The sequence below is a fragment of the Mustelus asterias genome, chromosome 18 (assembly GCF_964213995.1).
Source record: "Mustelus asterias chromosome 18, sMusAst1.hap1.1, whole genome shotgun sequence".
Classification (NCBI taxonomy): domain Eukaryota; kingdom Metazoa; phylum Chordata; class Chondrichthyes; order Carcharhiniformes; family Triakidae; genus Mustelus; species Mustelus asterias.
Window position 1 is genome coordinate 90,866,539 of NC_135818.1, and position 26,061 is coordinate 90,892,599.

Below are 26,061 nucleotides of genomic sequence, written 5' to 3' on the forward strand. Positions count from 1 at the left end.
TGGATGGAGCTATTACAAGGGGGCATAACTATAGGGTTCGTGGTGGGAGATACAGGAAGGATATCAGAGGTAGGTTCTTTACGCAGAGAGTGGTTGGGGTGTGGAATGGACTACCTGCAGTGATAGTGGAGTCAGACACTTTAGGAACATTTAAGCGGTTATTGGATAGGCACATGGAGCACATCAGGATGATAGGGAGTGGGATAGCTTGATCTTGGTTTCAGATAAAGCTCGGCACAACATCATGGGCCGAAGGGCCTGTTCTGTGCTGTACTGTTCTATGTTCTACCTTGGTCCTATGTGCCAACACACTCTTAAGTTTGTAATCACTGTCACTTGCTGCCATATTCATTACCTTTATTGCTATCTTGATCAAATGCCTTGTCATTTCCCTTCAATTTATTCAATCCTCTCCTACATGATCCCTTCCCCCACTATTGAGGATCTGGAAAATGTCAGATACTCAATATTGGGCAATCACAATTCTGTGTCACTGCTGATAAAAAAAGTGCTGTGTGGAAGCTGAGGTCAGTGCCGCGAAGAGTTACTTCAAGACCAGTGCTAGGCCGTTGCAACATGGGACTGGCATCAAAAGCCTGTTTCCTGATCCCAGGTGCTCTCAAATTGAGTTTTAGAGGTTACATAAAGCTGGCAAGATAAATTTCTGGTGCTGTGAATGTTCTGTATTACATATCAAAGCCTCCAGAGTTTATACATTCAACACATGTTTTTTCATGCTTTATGTATTGTTTATTTAATCTGCTTCTTGCTTTTCTTTTGTAGGTAAATGGAAGGACAGAACATTTGCGCATTTCAGGCTCACCCTACTTGCTGTCATGTCACTTAGTTTCACAAATGGGTTGTTATAATCTGTCCATCTCACAGGGGCTGAGGTAGCAGCATACTACATTCATAAATTAATTTAAGTCTGTGGATTTAAATGACAGCTTTCATTCTATTCATTCTTTCTGTTTTTGATAATTAAATTCCACACTTTCTATCTATTGCAATTGTCAGAGATCCTGGATACCAACAACTTTAGGCACTCTTTGTTGACTTGGGTACAAACAGCACCAGACACCATGCATAATCCGATGCGAGGCCTTGAATGACTTGTGCACAAGGAGCACCCCCGTGCAGCTGTCCTCAAGTGGTTCTGACGTTACAGAAAAACAACTCGTCAATTACAGCAAATCAGAAACAAGCAATTTTTCTAATCCTTCATTTGCATACATATTCACTAATTAAATCTTGACTTTTGACCCTTTTTCATTCAATGAAAAATTGACCTCTGCTAATTCTTCATTTGCATAGCATATCCCCATATCTTACCTTTGGTATTTGTTATGGAAAAATCTTGTCTTGCTCACCCTCTGGTGAAGGTCGAAAGCAGAATGTTATGGGGCCTACGCAGTTTGAGGATTAGCCTGTTCATGCTGAATAGCAGACACTGACTCCTTTGAATGTCTGCAAGAGTCATAGAGGTTTACAGCATGGAAACAGGCCCTTCGGCCCAACTTGTCCATGCCGCCCTTTTTTTTTAAAAAAACCCTAAACTAATCCCAATTGCCTGCATTTGGCCTATATCCCACTATACCCATGTAACTATCTAAATGCTTTTTAAAAGATAAAATTGTACCCGCCTCTACTACTACCTCTGGCAGCTTGTTCCAGACACTCACCACCCTCTGCGTGAAAAGATTGCCCCTCTGGACACTTTTGTATCTCTCCCCTCTCACCTTAAACCTATGCTCTCTAGTTTTAGACTCCCCCACCTTTGGGAAAAGATATTGACTATCTACCTTGTCTATGCCCCTCATTATTTTGTAGACCTCTATAAGGTCACCCCTCAGCCTCCTACGCTCCAGAGAAAAAAGTCCCAGTCTATTCAGCCTCTCCTCATAACTCAATCAATCAAATCCTGGTAGCATCCTAGTAAATCTTTTCTGCACTCTTTCTCGTTTAATAATATCCTTTCTATAATAGGGTGACCAGAATTGCACACAGTATTCCAAGTGTGGCCTTACCAATGTCTTGTACAACTTCAACAAGACGTCCCAACTCCTGTATTCAATGTTCTGACCGATGAAACCAGACTTGCTGAATGCCTTCTTCACCACTCTGTCCACCTGTGACTCCACTTTCAAGGAGCTATGAACATGTACCCCAAGATCTCTTTGTTCTGTAACTCTCCCCAATGCCCTACCATTAGCTGAGTAAGTCCTGCCCTGGTTCAATCTACCAAAATGCATCGCCTCGCATTTGGCTAAATTAAACTCCATCTCCATTCGTCAACCCACTGGCCCAATTGATCAAGATCCCGCTGCAATTGGAGATAACCTTACTCACTGTCCACCATGCCACCAATCTTGGTGTCATCTTCAAACTTACTAACCATGCCCCCTATATTCTCATCCAAATCATTAATATAAATGACAAATAACAGTGGGCCCAGCACTGATCCCTGAGGCACACCGCTGGTCACAGGCCTCCAGTTTAAAAAACAACTCTCTACAACAACCCTCTGGCTTCTGTCAAGAAGCCAATTTTGTATCCATTTAGATACCTCACCCTGGATCCCGTGAGATTTAACTTTATGCAACAACCTACCATGCGGTACCTTGTCAAAGGCCTTGCTAAAGTCCATGTAGACAACATCAACTGCACTGCCCTCATCTACCTTCTTGGTTACCCTTTCAAAAAACTCATTTAAATTTGTGAGACATGATTTTCCACTCTCAAAGCCATGCTGACTGTCCCTAATCAGTCCTTGCATCTATAAAGGCCTGTAGATCCTGTCTCTCAAAATACCTTCCAACAATTTACCCACCACAGATGTGAGGCTCACTGGCCTGTAGTTCCCAGGCTTTTCCCTGCAGCCCTTTTTAAACAAAGGCACAACATTTTCCACTCTCCAATCTTCAGGCACCTCACCCGTGACTATCGATGATTCAAATATCTCAGCTAGGGGACCCGCAATTTCCTCCCCAGCCTTCCACAACGTCCTGGGATATGCCTCATCAGGTCCTGCAGATTTATCTACCTTGATGCGCTTTAAGACTTCCAGCACCTCCTTCTCTGTAATATGTACACCCCTCAAGACATCAATATTTATTTCCCCAAGTTCCCTAACATCCATGCTTTTCTCAACTGTAAATAGTGATGAGAAATATTCATTTAGGATCTCATCCATCTCTTGTGGATCCGCACATAGATGACCTTGTTAATCCTTAAGAGGCCCTACTCTCTCCCTTGTTACTCTTTTGCCCTTTATGTGTTTGTAAAAGCTCTTTGGATTCTCCTTTGCCTTATCAAGCTTATGCAAGCTGATAAACATTTTCACTAGCTGTTACAGAAAAGGTATGAAACTTTAATCTGAGCATTTTAACTTCCACACAATAGGATCTATCCAATGCAATCAAGCTCAAGAGCAGGAGAAATGAACACAAAAAAATCATAGAACTAATGGAATGCTGCAGTCAGAGGAAACATGCTGACAAAACTTGTGGTTATGCTTTTTTGCATGCTCTATGTATCCCTCAGAAGAGCAACAGACTGAGATATGAACAGGATATGGTACAGTAGGAAGTTTACCTGATAATTGATTGGCCAGTGCCAGGGTTTTGAAGTGAGTTCATTGTCTTTTGGTTTTAGCCCACTGTTACCCTACAGAAAAAAAGAATAAAATTCATTAGAAACCTTTCAGAGTGTCTCTGGATCTGCAGTTGTCCACCTGGACACTTGTGCATTTGAGATTTAGACACATAACAAATGGTTCTGAAATTTGTCTGCAGGATCAAGTTGTCTATCATTTCTTTGAACACTATGCAAAGGTACTTTGAACATCTTGATAAACACATTGCTATATGCTAATTATATACCACAGCTGGACTCCTGGTTCAGAGTGTAGACACGTTTTCAGGTTTAGAGATCTTATGAACACAGGATATATTGAATTTCTTATAAACAAATTGGGACATCTTCCACACATTATGATCTTCTGTTTCTTTCTGGATAATTTATCTTGTGCACGTCAGGCCACCCAAACATATATTAATAGAGTTTAATTATTGCAAGAGCCATATTTATGCAAAATTCTGCTCAAAACCTTCCTGGGTGGTTTTCAACAAAACTGCCAAAACTATACAAGAGAATAAGCTAACAAATATGTTCCCAGCCTCTAAGAGAAATAGGAGATGGGGATGCTGAAACAATGTACATGGAATCCAATAACTCAGCAGGGGAGGGGGAAATCAGGATGAAATCAGGAGAAACAAGCTGTCAGGAGGATTGGGAAGGGCAAACAGCATTTGAATAAAAGAGTAGTCTATAAATGCATGTGATCAGGCAGCAGGGAAACATGACCTGGTAAGGTAGGTTTCAAATACATGTGCATAAATGGCCAAAGTGTGGTGAATAAATTTGGTGAGCGGGCACAAGTTGTTACATGGGGCTCTGATACCAAAGGCAATAACAGATCTGGGGCCAGCAGCTGCCAGTATGAATCAAAGCAAATGTTACAGCTCTAAAAAGGATGCACTTGAGGGGTCAAACACAGACTCGGAGTAGAGTTAAGGACAGGAAAGGTGCTATTAAGCTGCTGGGTACACGCCACAGGCTAAATAGTGGGAAGGTAATGGAAGAGCAAATTTCAGAAAGGCACAGATTTATAGTGTCTGATATAGAACATAGAACAGTACAGCACAGAACAGGCCCTTCAACCCACGATGTTGTGCTCAGAAAATAACAACTTAAAACACAAAGTGGAGGAAGATCCTGAAATGTGTACAAATAAATTATGTTTTCAAAGAACAAAGAACAAAGAACAGTACAGCACAGGAAACAGGCCCTTCGGCCCTCCAAGCCTGTGCCGCTCCTTGGTCCAACTAGACCAATCGTTTGTATCCCTCCATTCCCAGGCTGCTCATGTGACTATCCAGGTAAGTCTTAAACGATGTCAGCGTGCCTGCCTCCACCACCCTACTTGGCAGCGCATTCCAGGCCCCCACCACCCTCGGTGTAAAAAACATCCCTCTAATATCTGAGTTAAACTTCGCCCCTCTCAGCTTGAGCCCGTGACCCCTCGTGATCGTCACCTCCGACCTGGGAAAAAGCTTCCCACTGTTCACCCTATCTATCCCCTTCATAATCTTGTACACCTCTATTAGATCTCCCCTCATTCTCCGTCTTTCCAGGGAGAACAACCCCAGTTTACCCAATCTCTCCTCATAGCTAAGACCCTCCATACCAGGCAACATCCTGGTAAACCTTCTCTGCACTCTCTCCAATGCCTCCACGTCCTTCTGGTAGTGCGGCGACCAGAACTGGACGCAGTACTCCAAATGTGGCCTAACCAGCGTTCTATACACTGCATCATCAGACTCCAGCTTTTATACTCTATACCCCGTCCTATAAAGGCAAGCATACCATATGCCTTCTTCACCACCTTCTGCACCTGTGCTGCCACCTTCAAGGATTTGTGGACTTGCACACCTAGGTCCCTCTGTGTTTCTATACTCCTGATGACTCTGCCATTTATTGTATAACTCCTCCCTACATTATTTCTTCCAAAATGCATCACTTCGCATTTATCTGGATTAAACTCCATCTGCCACCTCTCCGCCCAATTTTCCAGCCTATCTATATCCTGCTGTATTGCCCAACAATGCTCTTCGCTATCCGCAAATCCAGCCATCTTCGTGTCATCCGCAAACTTGCTGATTACACCAGTTACACCTTCTTCCAAATCATTTATATATATCACAAATAGCAGAGGTCCCAGTACAGAGCCCTGCGGAACACCACTGGTCACAGACCTCCAGCTGGAAAAAGACCCTTCGACCACTACCCTCTGTCTCCTATGGCCAAGCCAGTTCTCCACCCATCGAGCCACTTCTCCTTGTATCCCATGAGCCTTAACCTTCTTAACCAACCTGCCATGTGGGACTTTGTCAAATGCCTTACTGAAATCCATATAGACGACATCCACGGCCCTTCCTTCATCAACTGTTTTTGTCACTTCCTCAAAAAACTCCACCAAATTTGTAAGGCACAACCTCCCTCTTACAAAACCAGCGCAAGGAGGGATCTCTTTCCAAAAATGAAGTGGATCACATTTCAGCGGTTGAGCATTTGAGAAACAGTGATGATATCATCAGTTTAGAATAGTTATGGCAAATGACTATGTAGCTAATATCGCAGTAAAAAGAGATCGTCCAGGGATAGCAAGTACTAAAAATCAGAACCAGCTGAGATTTTCCTGCATTTTCTGTTTTTGTGCTAAAAATCAGAAACCAAGTTAGGAATAGAATTCCATGGAATCACAATAACAATTCATTAATGAAAGTCTTCCATTTATTGTAAATTTAATCAATCCATTTATTTTTTCAGTCCATCAGTATAAAGTACTCACTATGTTGGGGGTTGTGGGTTTTAAACAAAAATAAAAAGGCATGGGTTGGAATTTTACCACCCTGTAAGGAGGTGTGGGATAGAGGGAAAGTTGGCCGATTGGATAGGTAACTGGCTGTCTGATCGAAGACAGAGGATGGTGGTGGATGGAAAATTTTCGGACTGGAGGCAGGTTGCTAGCGGAGTGCCACAGGGATCAGTGCTTGGTCCTCTGCTCTTTGTGATTTTTATTAATGACTTAGAGGAGGAGGCTGAAGGATGGATCAGTAAATTTGCTGATGACACCAAGATTGGTGGAGTAGTGGATGAGGTGGAGGGCTGTTGTAGGCTGCGAAGAGACATAGATAGGATGCAAAGCTGGGCTGAAAAATGGCAAATGGAGTTTAACCCTGATAAATGTGAGGTGATTCATTTTGGTAGGACTAATTTAAATGTGGATTACAGGGTCAAAGGTAGGGTTCTGAAGACTGTGGAGGAACAGAGAGATCTTGGGGACCATATCCACAGATCTCTAAAGGTTGCCAGTCAAGTGGATAGAGCTGTGAAGAAGGCCTATAGTGTGTTAGCTTTTATTAACAGGGGGTTGGAGTTTAAGAGCCGTGGGGTTATGCTGCAACTGTACAGGACCTTGGTGAGACCACATTTGGAATATTGTGTGCAGTTCTGGTCACCTCACTATAAGAAGGATATGGAAGCGCTGGAAAGGGTGCAGAGGAGATTTACCAGGATGCTGCCTGGTTTGGAGGGTAGGTCTTATGAGGAAAGGTTGAGGGAGCTAGGGCTGTTCTCTCTGGAGCGGAGGAGGCTGAGGGGAGACTTAATAGAGGTTTATAAAATGATGAAGGGGATAGATAGAGTGAACGTTCAAAGACTATTTCCTCGGGTGGATGGAGCTATTACAAGGGGGCATAACTATAGGGTTCATGGTGGGAGATATAGGAAGGATATCAGAGGTAGGTTCTTTACGCAGAGAGTGGTTGGGTGTGGAATGGACTGCCTGCAGTGATAGTGGAGTCAGACACTTTAGGAACATTTAAGCGGTTATTGGATAGGCACATGGAGCACACCAGGATGATAGGGAGTGGGATAGCTTGATCTTGGTTTCAGATAAAGCTCGGCACAACATCGTGGGCCGAAGGGCCTGTTCTGTGCTGTACTGTTCTATGTTCTCTATGTTCTGCCCGCCATGGGAATCGGAGTGGATGAGGGACGGGGCATGGAAAGGTCCGTTGACTTTGGGGGGGATTTTATGGTTTCGGGACGAGGCCTTAAAATCCCGCCCATGGTTTGCACAAATAGAATCAAAGTAACACACAACAGGTTTATTGAAAGAGATGTTTTCTGCACAGAAACCACAATCAGTAAGGATAAGCAATGACACCTGTTCCACAATTATCATCAACACTGGTGCCCTGCAAGGTTGTGTCCTCAGCCTCTGACAATATTCCTTATACACTTGACTGTGTGGCCAAATTCCTCTCCAACTCGATTTTTAAGTTTGCTGATGACACCACTGTAGTGGGTCGGATCTTAAACAATGACAAGACAGAGTACAGGGAAGAGATAGAGAATCTGATGAACTGGTGCGGAGACAATAATCTCTCCCTCAATGTCATTAAAATGAAGGAGATTGCCATTGACTTCAGGAAGCGTAGTGGAGGACCTGCCCCTGTCTACATCAACGGTGAAAAAGTAGAAATGGTAGAGAGCTTCAAGTTTCCAGGTGCCCAGATCACCTGTCCTGGTTCCTCCAGGCTGATGTATAGTTAAGAAACGCTACCGACACCTCTACTTTCTCAGATGTGTAGGAAATATGACACGTCTGCTTCGACTCGCACTAATTCTTTACAGATGCACCATCGAAAACATGTATCACAGATGTATCCATATGTATCCAGATGTATCACAGCTTGGTATGGTTCCTGCTCTGACAAAGACCACAAGAAACTACAAAGGGTTGTGAACATAGCCCAGTCCATCAGACAAACCAGCCTCCCATCCATTGACTCTGTCTACACTTCTCGCTGCCTCGGAACAGCAACCAGCATAATCAAGGACCCCACGCACCCTGGACATTCTCTCTTCCATCTTCAAAAAAGATACAAAAGTCTAACATCACATACCAACTGACAAAAGAACAGCTTCTTCCAGGCTGCCATCAGACCTTTGATTGGACCTACCTTATATTATGCTGATCTTTCTCTACACCCTAGCTATGACTGTAACACTACATTCTGCACTCTCAGCTTTGACAAAGGGTCAACTGGGTTTGAAACGTCAGCTCTTTCCTCTCCTTACAGATGCTGCCAGACTTGCTGAGATTTTCCAGCATTTTCTCTTTTGGATTCAGCACTCTCTCCTTTCCTTCTCTATGTACGGTATGCTTTGTCTGTATAGCATGCAAGAAACAATACTTTTCACTGTATACGAATACATGCGACAATAATAAATCAAATCAAAGTCATGTGACTTGCTTTTAAATCATGCAACCACTTAAACATATAACAATTCGGTCAAAAACTTCAATTAGTATGGCTTTCATGAACAATCGATTTCATTGCCGCCCTTGATTTAGGCAACATGAGATTATGTAGTTGAAAGCCTTGCTCTACTGTCCCCCTTGACATAGTGTCCTGCACTGTGAAAACATGAGTATTAGGGCCATTAGCTTCTTACCACTGATACTTGTGTAAAATAAATTCAAGTGGCTTTTTTTTATTAATTCATGGGACATGGGCATCGCTGGCAAGTCAGCATTTATTGTCCATCCCTAGTTGCTAAGTTGGTGGATTTCCGGATAGTGATGAGGACTGTCAGAGGGTACAACAGGATATAGATCGGTTGGAGATTTGGGCGGGGAGGTGGCAGATGGAGTTTAATCCGGACAAATGTGAGGTAATGCTAAAGATAGGAAATATACAGTAAATGGCAGAACCCTTAAGAGTATCGATAGGCAGAGGGATCAGGGTGCACAGATATACAGGTCACTGAAAGTGACAATGCAGATGGAGAAGGTAGTCAAGAAGGCATTTGGTATGCTTGCCTTCATTGGCTGGGGCATTGAGTTTAAAAATTGGCAAGACATTTTGCATCTTTATAGAACCTTAGTTAGGCCGCACTTGGAACATAGTGTTCAATTCTGGTTGCCACACTACCAGAAGGATGTGGAGAGGGTACAGAAAAGATTTACCAGGATGTTGCCTGGTATGGAGGGCATTAGCTATGAGGAGAAGTTGGAGAAACTTGGTTTGTTCTCACTGGAATGACGGTGGTTGAGGGGCGACCTGATAGAAGTCTATAAGATTATGAGGGGCATGGACAGAGTGGATAGTCAGAAGCTTTTTCCCAGGGTGGAAGAGTCAATTACTAGGGGGCATAGGTTTAAGTGCAGGGTTTAGAGGAAATGTACGAGGCAAGTTTTTTTTTACATAGAAGTGGTAGGTGCCTGGAACACGCTGCCGGGGAAGGTAGTGAAAGCAGATATGATAATGACTTTTAAGAGGCGTCTGGACAAATACATGAATAGGATGGGAATAGAGGGATATGGTCCCCGGAAGGCTAGGGGATTTTAGTTCAGTCGGGCAGCATGGCCTATTCCTGTGCTGCAATTTTCTTTGTTCTTTGCCCAAGGGCAGTTGAGAGTCAACCACATTGCTGTGGCACTGGAGTCACATGTAGGCCAGGCCAGGCAAGGACAGCAAATTTCCTCCCCTAAAAGGACATTAGTGAACCAGCTTTGACAAAGGGTCGTCTGGACTTGAAATGTCAGCTCTTTTCTCTTCTTACTGATGCTGCCAGACCTGCTGAGATTTTCCAGCATTTTCTCTTTTGGTTTCAGATTCCAGCATCCGCAGTAATTTGCTTTTATCCAGTGAACCAGATGGGTTTTTCTGACAATCGTTTGACAATGGACCTGGGTGTCCTAGTGCACCAGTCACGGAAAGTAAGCATGCAGGTGCAGCAGGCAGTAAAGGCGTCAAATGGTATGTTAGCCTTCATTGCGAGAGGTTTCGAGTACAGGAGCAGGGATGTGTTGTTGCAATTATACAGAGCCCTGGTGAGGTGGAATATAGTGTGCAATTTTGGTCTCCTTTTTGGAGGAAGGATGTTCTTGCTCTCGAGGGAGCGCAGTGAAGGTTTACCAGGCTGATTCCGGGGATGGCGGGACTGATGTATGAGGAGAGATTGACTAGGTTAGGATTGTTTTCGCTGGAGTTCAGATGAATGAGGGGGGAACTCATTGAGACTTATAAAATTCTAACAGGACTAGACAGGGTAGATGCAGGGAGGATGTTCCCGATGGTGGGGGAGTCCAGAACCAGGGGTCACAGTCTGAGGATTCAGTGAAGACCATTGAGGACGGAGATAAGGAGACATTTCTTCACTCAGAGTGGTGAGCCTGTGGAATTCATTACCACAGGAAGCAGTTGATGCCAAAATATTGAATGAATTCAAGAGGCGGTTAGATAGAGCATTTGGGGCAAATGGGATCAAAGGTTAAGGGGAGAAAGCAGGATTAAGCTATTAAGAACAAAGAACAGCATAGGAAACAGGCCCTTCGGCCCTCCAAGCCTGTGCCGCTCATTGGTCCAACGAGACCATTCGTTTGTATCCCTCCATTCCCAGACTGCCCATGTGACCATCCAGGTAAGTCTTAAACGATGCCAGCGTGTCTGCCTCCACCACCCTACTTGGCAGCGCATTCCAGGCACCCACCACTCTGTGTAAAACACATCCCTCTGATATCTGAGTTATACTTCGCCCCTCTCACCTTGAGCCCGTGACCCCTCGTGATCGTCACCTCCGACCTGGGAAAAAGCTTCCCACCATTCACCCTATCTATCCCCTTCATAATCTTGTACACCTCTATTAGATCTCCCCTCATTCTCCGTCTTTCCAGGGAGAACAAGCCCAGTTTACCCAATCTCTCCTCATAGCTAAGACCCTCCATACCAGGCAACATCCTGGTAAACCTTCTCTGCACTCTCTCTAAAGCCTCCAAGTCCTTCTGGTACTGCGGCGACGCAGTACTCCAAATGTGGCCTAACCAGCGTTCTATACAGCTGCAACATCAGACTCCAGCTTTGATACTCCATACCCCGTCCTATAAAGGCAAGCATACCATATGCCTTCTTCACCACCTTCTGCACCTGTGCTGCCACCTTCAAGGATTTGTGGACTTGCACACCTAGGTCCCTCTGTGTTTCTATACTCTTGATGGCTCTGCCATTTATTGTATAACTCCCCCCTACATTATTTCTTCCAAAATGCATCACTTCGCATTTATCTGGATTAAATTCCATCTGCCATTTCTCCGCCCAATTTTCCAGCTAACTATATCCTGCTGTATTGTCTGACAATGTTCATCGCTATCCACAAGTCCAGCTATCTTCGTGTCATCCGCAAACCTGCTGATAACACCAGTTACACCTTCTTCCAAATCATTTATATATATCACAAATAGCAGAGGTCCCAGTACAGAGCCCTGCGGAACACCACTGGTCACAGACCTCTAGCCGGAAAAAGACCCTTCGACTGTTACCCTCTGTCTCCTGTGGCCAAGCCAGTTTTCTACCCATCTAGCCACTTCTCTTTGTATCCCATGAGCCTTAACCTTCTTAACCAACCTGCCATGAGGGACTTTGTCAAATGCCTTACTGAAATCCATATAGACGACATCCACGGCCCTTCCTTCGTCAACCGTTTTTGTCACTTCCTCAAAAAACTCCACCAAATTTGTAAGGCACGACCTCCCTCTTACAAAACCATGCTGTCTGTCACTAATGAGATTGTTCCGTTCTAAATGCGCACACATCCTGTCTCTAAGAATCCTCTCAAACAACTTCCCTACCACGGACGTCAAGCTCACTGGCCTATAATTACCCGGGTTATCCTTGCTACCCTTCTTAAATAACGGTACCACATTCACTATCCTCCAATCCTCAGGGACCTCACCTGTGTCCACTGAAGAGACAAAGATTTCCGTCAGAGGCCCAGCAATTACATCTCTTGTCTCCCTGAGCAGTCGAGGATAGATGTCATCAGGCCCTGGGGATTTGTCAGTTTTAATGTTACCTAAAAAACTTAACACTTCCTCCCTTGTAATGGAGATTCTCTCTAACGGGTCAACACCTCCCTCTGAGACACTCCCAGTCAACAAGTTCCTCTCCTTTGTGAATACCGATGCGAAGTATTCATTTAGGATCTCCCCTATTCATAGAACATAGAACATAGAAAGCCACAGCACAAACAGGCCCTTCGGCCCACAAGTTGCGCCGATCACATCCCCACCTCTAGGCCTATCTATAGCCCTCAATCCCATTAAATCCCATGTACTCATCCAGAAGTCTCTTAAAAGACCCCAACGAGTTTGCCTCCACCACCACCGACGTCAGCCGATTCCACTCACCCACCACCCTCTGAGTGAAAAACTTACCCCTGACATCTCCTCTGTACCTACCCCCCAGCACCTTAAACCTGTGTCCTCTCGTAGCAACCATTTCAGCCCTTGGAAATAGCCTCTGAGAGTCTACCCTATCCAGACCTCTCAACATCTTGTAAACCTCTATCAGGTCACCTCTCATCCTTCGTCTCTCCAGGGAGAAGAGACCAAGCTCCCTCAACCTATCCTCATAAGGCATGCCCCCCAATCCAGGCAACATCCTTGTAAATCTCCTCTGCACCCTTTCAATGGCTTCAACATCTTTCCTGTAATGAGGTGACCAGAACTGCGCGCAGTACTCCAAGTGGGGTCTAACCAGGGTCCTATAAAGCTGCAGCATTATCTCCCGACTCCTAAACTCAAATCCCTCGATTAATGAAGGCCAGTACGCCGTACGCCTTCTTGACCGCATCCTCCACCTGCGAGGCCGATTTAAGAGTCCTATGGACCCGGACCCCAAGGTCCTTCTGATCCTCTACACTGCTAAGAATGGTACCCTTCATATTATACTGCTGCTTCATCCCATTGGATCTGCCAAAATGGATCACCACACACTTATCCGGGTTGAAGTCCATCTGCCACTTCTCCGCCCAGTCTTGCATTCTATCTATGTCTCGCTGCAACTTCTGACATCCCTCCAAACTATCCACAACACCACCTACCTTGGTGTCGTCAGCAAACTTACCAACCCATCCCTCCACTTCCTCATCCAGGTCATTTATGAAAATGACAAACAGCAAGGGTCCCAGAACAGATCCCTGGGGCACTCCACTGGTCACTGGTCAGAGCCTCGAAAGCTTGTGTGGCTTTTGCTACCAAATAAACCTGTTGGACTTTAACCTGGTGTTGTTAAACTTCTTACTGTGTTTACCCCAGTCCAACGCCGGCATCTCCACATCATCACTGACCTCCATGCAGAGAAAGACCCCTCCACAGCCACTCTCTGCCTTCTGCAGGCAAGCCAGTTCTGGATCCACAAGGCAACAGCCCCTTGGATCCCATGCCCTCTCACTTTCTCAAGAAGTCTTGCATGGGGGACCTTATCGAACGCCTTGCTGAAGTCCATATAGACCACATCCACCGCTCTTCCTTCGTCAATGTGTTTGGTCACATTTTCAAAGAACTCAACCAGGCTCGTAAGGCACGACCTGCCCTTGACAAAGCCGTGCTGACTACTTTTGATCATACTAAACTTCTCTAGATGATCAGAAATCCTGTCTCTCAGGATCCTCTCCATCAACTTACCAACCACTGAGGTTAGACTCACCGGTCGGTAATTTCCCGGGCTGTCCCTGTTCCCTTTCTTGAATATAGGGACCACATCTGCAATCCTCCAATCCTCCGGAACCTCTCCCGTCTCCATCAACGATGCAAAGATCATCGCCAAAGGCTCCGCAATCTCCTCCCTCGCCTCCCACAGTAACCTGGGGTACATCCCATCCGGTCCCGGCGACTTACCAACCTTGATGCCATTCAATAGTTCCAACACATCCTCTTTCTTTATGTCCACATGCTCGATCCTTTCTGTCCACCGCAAACCAGCAGTACAACCACCCAGATCCCTTTCCACCGTGAATACCGAGGTAAAGTATTCATTAAGCAGCTCCGCCATTTCTAACGGTTCCGCACAAACTTTTCTCCCTTCACCTTTTAAGGGTCCTATGCCTTCACATCTCATCCTTTTACTCTTGACATATTTGTAGAAAGCCTTGGGATTCTCCTTAATCTTACCCGCCAAGGCCTTCTCATGACCCCTTCTCGCTCTCCTAATTTCCTTCTTAAGCTCCTTCCTACATCCCGTATACTCCTCTAAATCCTTAACACCTCCTAGCTCTCTGAACCTTCTGTACGCCTCTCTTTTCTTATTCACCAGGTTCATCACAACCTTCGTGCACCACGGTTCCCGTACCCTACCAACACCCCCCTGTCTCATCGGAACGTTGTCATGCAGAGCTCCAGACAAACATTCCTTGAAAATCCTCCACTTTCCTTCGGTACTTTTCCCCAAGAATGCCTCCTTCCAATTTACCCGTCTAATTTCCTCCCTGATGACACTGTATTTCCCTTTACTCCAGAGAAACACTTTCCTAGCCTGCCTGATCCTATCTCTTTCCAATACTATCGTGAAGGAGATAGAATTATGATCGCTATCCCCAAGATGCTCACCCACCGAGAGATCCTCCACCTGTCCAGGTTCATTAGCCAGCACCAGATCAAGTACAGCCTCTCCTCTAGTAGGCTTATCCACATACTGTGTCAGGAAACTCTCCTGGACACACCTAACAAACTCCTCTCCATCCAAACCCCTAGCCCTAGGGATATTCCAATCTATGTTTGGGAAATTAAAATCTCCCATCATGACAACTCTGTTATTCCTACATCTCTCCAGGATCTGTTTCCCCATCTGCTCCTCAACATCTCTGTTACTATTGGGCGGCCTATAGAAAACACCCAGCAACGTTACCGACCCCTTCCTGTTCCTAACCTCCACCCACAGAGACTCCGTAGTCAATCCCTCCACGGCGTCCACCTTCTCTACAGCCGTGACACTATCCCTGATCAACAGTGCCACTCCCCCCCCTCTCTTGCCTCCCTCCCTGTCCTTCCTGAAACATCTAAAACCCGGCACCTGAAGCACCCAGTCCTGTCCCTGAGACATCCAAGTCTCCGTAATTCCCTTGGGTTCTAAGCATAATTCCCCTCCTTTGTCCCTGAGAGGTCCGACTTTTTCCCTGACAACTCTTTTGTTCCTAACATATGAATAAAATGCCTTAGGATTCTCCTTAATCCTATCTGCCAAGAACATTTCGTGACCGCTTTTTGCCCTTCTAACTCCCCGTTTGAGTTCTTTCCTACTCTCTCTGTATTCCTCCAGAGCTCCATCTGTTTTTAGTTGCCTGGACCTAACGTACGCCTCTCTTTTCTTTTTGATCAGATCCTCAATTTCCCTGGTTATCCACGGCTCTCGAATCCTACCTTTCCTATCCTTCCTTTTTACAGGCACATGCCTGTCCTGCAGCCTTATCAACTGTTCCTTAAAAGACTCCCACATGCCAGACGTGGACTTACCCCTGAACAGCCTCTCTCAATCAACGGCCACCAATTCCTGCCTAATCCGGCTATAGTTAGCCTTCCCTCAATTTAGCACCCGACCCTTAGGACAACACTCGTCCTTGTCCATTACTATCCTAAAGTTAACGGAGTTGTGGTCACTATTTGCCACATGTTCCCCTACCGATACTTTGATGACCTGACCGGGCTCATTTCCCAGAACTAGAACCAGTATAGCCCCCTCTCTAGTTGGGCTATCTACATTCTCTTCCAAAGAACCTTCCAGTACGCATTTTACAAATTCCTCCCCGTCCAGACCCCCAGCCCTAAGCACTTTCCAGTCTATACCAGGGAAATTGAAGTTTCCCACTACAACAACCCTATTCTTTCTGCACATATCCAGAATCTCCTGACATATCCGTTCCTCCACTTCCCGTGGGCTGTTGGGTGGCCTGTAGTATCCCCCCAGCATAGTGATTGCACCTTTCCTGTTTCTGAGCTCCACCCACAGTGACTCATTACATGACCCCTCTAAGTTGTCCACCCTCTGCACTGCTGTAATATGCTCCCTAGCTAATACCGCTACTCCCCCACCTTTTTTAGCCCCTCCTCTGTCTCGCCTAAAACACTTATACCCCGGAATATTCAGCTGCCAGTCCTGTCCTTCTTTTAACCATGTCTCCGTCACCGCAACCACATCCAAATTCCGCGTAAGCATTAAGGCCCTAAGTTCGTCTGTCTTACCCGTTACACTCCTCGCATTGAAGCAGATGCATTCCAGACCTCCAGGCCCACTCAGGTCATCCTGCTCCAGAATGCTCTCCTTCTTAGCTAGCCTTGCCCTGGCCCCCAGCTCGACCCCAGCCTCAGTACTTACTGACCTAGTTGGAGTTGGACGATCAGCCATGATCGTGATGAATGGCGGAGCGGGCTCAAAGGGCCAAACGGCCTCCTCCTGCTCCTATCTTCCATGTTTCATAGTCATCCGTAGATTCTTTCTTCCAGATATTTTTTATTGAATTCAAATTCCACCATCTGCCATAGTGGGATTCGAACCCAGATCCCCAGATTATTAGCCGAGTTTCTGGATTAATTGTCATTCACTAATACCATCAAGCCATTGCCTCTCCTTTAGTGTACAGTTTTGCCTTTTATTCAAGGAAGCATTTCCTTGTTATATGGGGTACAAGGAGTGCAATGGGATGGTGAGATTGTCTTATGAGGACAAATTGAGGCTGGGTTAACATTCTCTGGAGTTTAGAAGGAGGATACATTTTTGTTTACAGGGTTAAACAGGGTAGATATAGGCAGGATGTTTTTCCTGGTCTAGAGTCAGGGGACACATTCACAGAATAAGAGGTAGGTCATTTAGGACTGAAATGAAAAGTTTCCTCACGCAGAGGGTAGAGCATCTTTGGAATTCCCTACCCAGAGGGCTGTGCAGGCTTAGTCATTGAGCGTGTTCAAGATAGAGATTGATAGATTTCTAAATATTAAGGAAATTAAATGGGGATCGCACAGGAAATGGCACTGAGGTAGGTGGTCAGTCATGATCTAGTTGAACGGCACGACAGACTCGAGGCGCCAAATGGCTTACTCTTGCTCCTGTGTTCATTAGTACATCAGCATACTTTTCACTATATCACTACTACAAACCTATTTGCATTTCATATTGTTTTTCCTTTTCAATTTCTTGTCATAAAGTGGTAATAAATTCATTTCCTGCTATTTAGTGGTCTGTTCTGTACAGTTTGTGGGACTTAATTCATTAATTCCGAATGATTACTGTTCGAGATGCATCTAATGAAGATACTGAGGGAAACTTGACCTCCACGACAACCAATATATTCCAATCGAGGATCAAACTAAATGTAGAATGCATGGTGAGTGTGCAAAAAAGAAAAGGAGGTTGAGATACTCCAAATAAAGAGAGATTATTCAATCCTCTGGATCTTCTGGACGAGAATAGTTTAGAAGATTACTGACCCGGATCATGACAACGTGCGACTCCAGCAGGATCTCCGGGAATGAGGGCTTCAGGACTTCCAGGCTGATATTCGGCACTGCAATGACAAAAAGCCTCATGTTCATATAGCAGCAACCACCAAATCTCATGAGTCGACATGACATTTCCCAGGATATTGGTGAAAAGATTAGCAAACCAACAATGCTGGAGAAGAGAGGGGGCAAGCGGGGAGAGGGCAAGCGGGGAGAGGGCAAGCGGGGAGAGGAGGAGAAAAGGAGAGAGAGAGAAAAGAAGAGAGAGAAAAGAAGAGAGAAAGAGAAAACGAGAGAGAGAGAAAAGAAGAGAGAGAGAGAAAAGAGAGAGAGGAGAGTCAAATGGGTTTTGGAAAAAGCTTTGAATAGGAAGAGTTGGACAGCTCTCAGCAGTGGGACAGGAGTAAGGTCGAATGAATAGGAAGCCAATGTTTTAGATCACAGTGGTGTGAGGCTGAGAGCCTGAAAGATACACAGGTTGACTCGAACAAAGGTACAGGACTATGCAAAGACAAGAATGCGGAACAATTCAAATCAGTCATAGAGCAGAGAATTATACCATTCAGGCCATTTGGCAGAATTAACTGAAATTGGGAGAAGTTTCTAACTTAGTATTTATCTAATTCCCTTTTGAAAGCTACTGTTAAATCTACTCCCTTTCAGACAGTGAATTCCAGATCATAACAACTCAATTGAAGTTTTCAACAATTTCTTTCTTGCCCCGGATGCTTTACCAATGATCTTTTGTCTGTTTTCACTGATGATCGACCCACCTACCAAGTAGAAACTGTTAGTGAAGGGGGAATTCAGTAGAGTGCACAATTCCTTCAGGCTGTGATAACTCAAAATGTGATTACAATTACACAGCTTTTCCTTCAGGAATTCCGTCTGGTTGGTGCTCTAACTCCACAGCTGAAAAAATAAATCTTTTAAGAGCTTTCATCTCATCTATGGCCAATCCATAACCAACAGCTTGAAAACACTGCTCAGATATTGACAGCTGCAGCAAATCATACCACAATGCTGAGCCAATTCATTAACATTCTAAAACCACCAACAACATCACCACCCAAATCAACCAACCCCATAATCTTCTTCCATCTCATTTTCAGCTGGAAAGAGGGAGTGGAGGTGGATCCTGAATGGTGGCGGAGTGAGTAGCAAGAGGAGCTGGACGAGGAGTATGTAATTGTGTATGGTGGGGGGGCAGAGCAGGTGGAAAAGAGGGGCTTCGCTAAAGCTTCTGTCACCAGTGAATATGGCAAGCTAGGCTGAAACCCGAGTATGGAAAATATAAACAATTCACAAACTACCTTATCAACATTTTCATATTTGCAAGTATGTGGTAGATTTATGATAAGAGTTTTAACAACACCAGGTTAAAGTCCAACAGGTTTATTTGGTAGCAAATACCATTAGCTTTCGGAGCGCTGCTCCTTCGTCAGATGGAGTGGAAATCTGCTCTCAAACAGGGCACAGAGACACAAAATCAAGTTATAGAATACTGATTAGAATGCGAATCCCGATAACCAACCAGATCTTAAAGATACAGACAATGTGAGTGGAGGGAGCATTAAGCACAGGTTAAAGAGATGTGTATTGTCTCCAGACAGGACAGCCAGCAAGTCCAGGAGGCAAGCTGTGGGGGTTACTGATAATGTGACATAAATCCAACATCCCGGTTTAGGCCATCCTCATGTGTGCAGAACTTGGCTATCAGTTTCTGCTCAGCGACTTTGTGCTGTCGTGTGTCGTGAAGGTCGCCTTGGAGAACGCTTACCCGAAGATCAGAGGCTGAATGCCCATGACCGCTGAAGTGCTCCCCCACAGGAAGAGAACAATCTTGCCTGGTGATTGTCAAGCGGTGTTCATTCATCCGTTGTCATAGCGTCTGCATGGTTTCCCCAATGTACCATGCCTCGGGACATCCTTTCCTGCAGCGTATCAGGTAGACAACGTTGGCCGAGTTGCAAGAGTAGGTACCGTGTACCTGGTAGATGGTGTTCTCACGTGAGATGATAGCATCCGTGTCGATGATCCGGCACGTCTTGCAGAGGTTGCTGTGGCAGGGCTGTGTGGTGTCGTGGTCACTGTTCTCCTATGATTTATGATTTCATGCAACTACCTTCTATTTGCGTTCCTTTCATTTTCTATTTCATCAAATATCAGTTCTTTGTGATCAATTCCCTTTGAGGATGAAACACTGGTTGTTTATTTTAAAAACCACAAATAATCTGGTTAAGCAAAGCCACGGTAACAATCTATTTGGGCATACATGGTGCCAAAGCTGAACTCAAGTGCGTGAGTTGCTAAGTTCACAAGTTTAATTAATACACTCTCTAGGATAATAAATCAAAAATAGTTCTCAACTCTAAGCTCGTTATTCAAAAAGGAAGGTGGAAAGAAAACAGGGAACAATAGGCCTGTGAGCCTATTGTTGGTAGTAAGGAAGTTGCTAAGGTTCATTATCAAGGGTTTCATAGTACAGCATTTGTAAAGCAGTGGTATAATCAAAGTCAGTAGGGATTTACGAACGGGAAATCATGCTTGACAAATCTACTGGAATTCTTTGAGGGTGCAACTAGTAGAGGACCAGGGAGAACCAGTGGATATGATTATTTAGACTCTCAGAAGGCTTTCGACAAGGTTTCACTTAACAGACTATGTAAAGTTAAAGTGCACGGGATTGGAAGTAGCGTCTTGAGATGGATAGAAAGCTGGTTAGCAGTTAGGAAGCAAAAAGTTGGAAAAGGAGGTAGACAAAAGGTGGGTAACTATAGGCCAGTTAGCTAAACTTATGTAGTGGGGAAAATACTTGAATCTATCCTCAAGGAAGAAATAGCAAGACAGCTGGATAGAAATTGTCCCATTGGGAAGACACAGCATGGGTTCATGAAAGGCAGGTCATGCTTAACTAATTTAGTGGAATTCTATGAGGACATTACGAGCACAGTGGACAACGAGGAACTGGTGGATGTGGTGTGTCTGGATTTCCAGAAGGCATTCAACAAGGTGGCGCACAAAAGGCTGCTGCATAAGATAAAGGTGCACGGCGTTACGGGTAATGTATTAGCATGGATAGAGGATTGGTTAATGAACAGAAAGCACAGAGTTTAAAGTTTATATAGTTATTAGTCACAAGTAAGGCTTACATTAAAACTGCAATAAAGATACTGTGAAATTCCCCTAGAGTGGGGATAAATGGGTGTTTTTCTGGTTGGTGATCAGTGACTAGTGGTGTGCCTCAAGGATCAGTGTTGGGATTGCAATTGTTTATAATTTACATAGATGATTTGGAGTGGAGGACCAAGTGTTGCATGTCAAAGTTCACAGATAACACCAAGATGAGTGGTAGAGCAAAGTGTGCAGAGGACGCTGAAAGTCTGCAAAGGGACATAGATAATCTCAGTGAGTGGGCGAGGGTCTGGCAAATGGAGTACAATGTTGGTAAAAGTGAGGTCATCCATTTTGGTAGGAATAACAGCAAAATGGACTATTATTTAAATGGTAAAAAATTGCAGCATGCTGCTGTGCAGAGGGACCCTGGGTGTCCTTGTGCAGGAATCACAAAAAATTGGTTTGCAGGTGCAGCAGGTAATTAAGAAGGCAAATGGAATTCTGTCCTTCATTGCTTGAGGGATGGAGTTTAAAAACAGGGAGATTATGTTGCAGCTGTATAAGGTGCTGGTGAGGCCACACCTGGAGTACTGTGTACAGTTTTGGTCTCCTTACTTGAGAAAGGATATACTGGCACTGGAAAGGTGCAGAGGAAATTCACTAAGTTGGTTCTGGAATTGAGAAGGTTGGCTTATGAGGAGAGACTGAGTAGACTTGGACTATACTCATTGGAATTTAAAAGAATGAGGGGAGATCTTATAGAAATATATATTATGAAGGGAATAGATAAGAGGATTCGAGTACAGGAATAGGGATGCTTTACTACAATTTTATAGTCTGTTGATGAGGCCACACCTGGAGTAGTGTATGCAGTTTTCTCGTCCTTATGACGGGACACAGGTTTAAGGTGCGAGAGGCAAGGTTTAAAGGAGATGTACGAGGCAGATTTTTTTTTTTTTTACACAGAGTAGTGGGTGCCTGGAACTCGTTGCCGGGGGAGGTAGTGGAAGCGGATACGGTAGTGACTTTTAAGGGGCGTCTTGACAAATACATGAATAGGATGGGAATAGAGCAGTGGTTCCCAAAGGGTGCGACACGCCACAGTGGTGCGGCGAGAGAGGATGGCAAGTGTGGCAGGAAGATTCAAGGACAATCAAAGAAACATTTAAACATGGATAGATATTTTTCCAAAGTGAGAGCAAGAGCATCAAGTGATGCATTGTTTTATACTTTCTGGATGTCCCATGATCATATTATAAAGGAGTTGTGTTTTATGTTATGAATCAAGCACTGCGAGATGTTGGTTTTTTTTGTTTTTGAATGTATTTCTTATCAATAAAAAACTTGGTGTGGCCCGAGCAAATTTTTATTCCGAAAGTACGGCCCAGTGAAAAAAGTTTGGGAACCACTGGAATAGAAGGATATGATCCCCGGAAGGGTAGGGGGTTTTAGTTAAGTCGGGCAGCGTGGTCTGTGCAGGCTTGGAAGGCTGAAGGGCCTGTTCCTGTGTTGTAATTTTCTTTGTTCTTTATCTGAGGAAAGATGTCTGAAGGATCTGGGCGTGCAGATCCACAGTTCCCTAACAGTGGCAACACAGGTGACCAGGGTGATTAAGGCATATGGCCTGTTTGCATTCATCAGCCTGGGCATTGAGTACAAGAGTTGGGAAATAAGGTTGGTTAGGCCGCATTTGGAGTATTGCGTGCAGTTCTGGTCACCACACTGTTCATCCAGCAGAAGGAATTCTTCAGTTGCAAGCAATAAAAAGAACTTACTTCAGAAAGTAAATCAAAGAAAAAGGTTTAATAAAGAAGCTTCATTACTCCAACGCTTGAGGCCACACCCTGACCATACAAGCTTCCCACAATTCCCAAACTGCTTCTTATTTATACTGGGTCAGCTGACCACCACATCATTTTGTCATTGGTTACATTGTTTACTGGGTCACCTGACTTTCACCGCATGTTACCATTGGTTACATTCTAACACACACTACCAGAAGGGTGTGGAAGCTTTGGAGAAAGTGCAAAGAAAGTTCACCAGGATGTTGCCTGGTCTCGAAGGTGTCGGGTATGAGGAGAGGTTTAATAAACTAGGATTGTTCTTCACTGGAAAAATGGAGGCTAAGGGGAGACCTGATAGAGATCTACAAAATTATGAGAGGCACAGATAGGGTGGATAGTCAGAGGCTTTTTAACCAGGGTGGAAGTGTAAATTACAAGGGGGTACAGGTTCACGGTGAAAGGGGGAAAATTTAAAGGAATGTGTGGGGAACGTTTTCACTCAGAGTGGTGGGTGCCTGGAACGCACTGCCAGAGGAGGTGGTGGAAGCAGGCACATTAGCAACATTTAAGAAGCATCTGGATGGGTCCATGAATAGGGAGGGAATAGAGGGATACGGACCGAGTAAGGGCAGAAGGTTATTTTTAAAAATTTAGTTAAGGCATGCTGATTGGCACAGGTTTGGAGGGCCGAAGGGTCTGTTCCTATACTGTACTTTCTTTGTCCTTTACTATAGAGTGAGTGCAGCAAAGGTTTACCAGGCTGATTCCTGAGATGGCAGGCCTGTCATATGAGGAGAGACTTAGTCGGTTAGGATTATTTTCACTGGAGGTCTCATAGAATGTTATAAAATTCTAACAGGGTTAGACAGGGTAGATTCAGAAAGAATACTTCCAATGGTCGGCAAGTCCAGAACTAGGGGTCATAGTTAGAATTGGAGAGGATGCTTAGAGATAGGATGTATGCGCATTTAGAAAGGAATAAACTCATTAACGATAGTCAGCATGGTTTTGTGAGAGGGAGGTCATGCCTCACTAACCTGGTGGAGTTTTTTGAAGAAGTGACAAGAATGGTTGATGAGGGAAGGGCCGTGGATGTCGCCGCTCCCTGGTCCAAACTAGACCATTCTTTTGTATCCCTCCATTCCCACTCCGTTCATGTGGCTATCTAATAAGTCTTAAACGTTCCCAGTGTGTCCACCTCCACCACCTTGCCTGGCAGCGCATTCCAGGCCCCCACCCTCTGTGTAAAATACGTCCTTCTGATATCCGTGTTAAACCTACCCCCCACTCACTTTGAACCTATGACCCCTCGTGAGCGTCACCACCGATCTGGGAAAAAGCTTCCCACCGTTCACCCTATCTATGCCTTTCATAATTTTATACACCTCTATTAGGTCACCCCTCATCCTCCGTCTTTCCAGTGAGAACAGCCCGTTTACCCAATCTCTCCTCAGAACTAAGCCCTTCCATACCAGGCAACATCCTGGTAAGCCTCCTCTGCACTCTCTCTAAAGCCTCCACTTCCTTCTGGTGACCAGAACTGGGCGCAGTATTCCAAACGCGGCCGAACCAACGTTCTATACAACTGCAACATCAGACCCCAACTTTTATACTCTATGCCCCGTCCTATAAAGGCAAGCATGCCATATGCCTTCTTCACCACCTTCTCCACCTGTGACGTCACCTTCAAGGATCTGTGGACTTGCACACCCAGGTCCCTCTGCGTATCTACACCCTTTATGCTTCTGCCATTTATCATATAGCTCCCCCATACGTTAGTTTTACCAAAATGCATCACTTCGCATTTATCAGGATTGAACTCCATCTGCCATTTCTTTGCCCAAATTTCCAGCCTATCTATATCCTTCTGTAGCCTCTGACAATGTTCCTCACTATCTGCAAGTCCAGCCATTTTCGTGTCGTCCGCAAACTTACTGATCACCCCAGTTACACCTTCTTCCAGATCATTTATTTAAATCACAAACAGCAGAGGTCCCAATACAGAGCCCTGCGGAACACCACTAGTCACAGGCATCCAGCTGGAAATAGACCCTTCCACTACCACCCTCTGTCTTCTGTGGCCAAGCCAGTTCTCCACCCATCTAGCCACCTCCCCCTGTATCCCATGAGATCCAACCTTTTGCACCAACCTACCATGAAGGACTTTGTCAAACGCTTTACTAAAGTCCATATAGACGACATCCACGGCCCTTTCCTCGTCAACCATTCTAGTCACTTCTTCAAAAAACTCCACCAGGTTAGTGAGGCATGACCTCCCTCTCACAAAACCATGCTGACTATCGTTAATGAGTTTATTCCTTTCTAAATGCGCATACATCCTATCTCTAAGAATCCTCTCCAACAACTTCCCGACCACGGACGTCAAGCTCACCGGCCTATAATTTCCTGGGTTATCCTTCCTACCCTTCTTAAATAACGGGACCACATTAGCTATCCTCCAATCCTCTGGGACCTCACCTGTGTCCAGTGACGAGACAAAGATTTGCGTCAGAGGCCCAGCGATTTCATCTCTTGTCTCCCTCATTTCTCGATGAAATGAAATCCCAAACTCAGCCAATTTTCTTTACATAATATCCTAACTATGTTTGCACAAAAAAGAATAATGTGATTTGCACGCGTAGATTCAAACTGAGACAACAGGTTTTATTGGAAGAGCAGCTCGCTGCTCTGTACAGAATACAAAACAAAGTAAAACAGCAGCCTGTGGCAACAGCCTAATGCCATCACATCACATGATCAACTCAAAGCAACTTGCAACCCTCAAACATAAAACACTCTCAAATAGGCCAAAGGCCCCCAGTTTGGACTGAAAAGTACCCAGTCTGCCTCAAATAACTTGAATGGGTAAAGGGGCTCATAAATATGAGCAACAGGTAAAGCTAACAGTTTTACACTTTTACTAAGGTGGGCAACACACTAATGGTGTTGCCCACCTTAGGGATGCTGCTGTCAAGCCAAAAGGGTGTTCTGTCTACCACAAAAATGTGTCTTGTGGTAAATGAATTTCAGTGGTTATAATGCTAAATATGTAGATGTGCACCCCAATGATTGGTTTATCACATCATACCCTAGACCTTGGTTTACATGACACAAGTTCAAAATGTGATATAATTTGAAACTTACTTTGTGAACTATAAAGTGGATAATGTAGAAATCCAAAAGAAAGTAGACAATTTGATGAAATAGGTAGAACAGGTGGACAAGGTGGAACTCCCTAATAACACACTGTGGGTATTC

The 26,061-nt window shown here is 44.8% G+C and overlaps 1 protein-coding gene across 4 annotated transcripts in view; it reads right to left on the bottom strand.

The window, feature by feature from the left end:
* The window catches only part of pomt2 (protein-O-mannosyltransferase 2), a 181,322-nt gene that overhangs the window by 50,013 nt on the left and 105,248 nt on the right, over window positions 1-26,061 (bottom strand). For all 4 annotated transcript variants that reach the window (XR_013500072.1, XR_013500073.1, XM_078234589.1 and 1 more), the window contains exons 15-16: window positions 17,891-17,967; window positions 3,595-3,666 (exon numbers count right to left, since the gene is read on the bottom strand). Coding sequence is in view for 2 of the 4 variants with exons in the window: in XM_078234589.1 (XP_078090715.1) it covers window positions 3,595-3,666; window positions 17,891-17,967 (149 nt within the window). In the remaining 2 variants the exon portion in view is untranslated. The remainder of the gene's footprint in view (window positions 1-3,594; window positions 3,667-17,890; window positions 17,968-26,061) is intronic.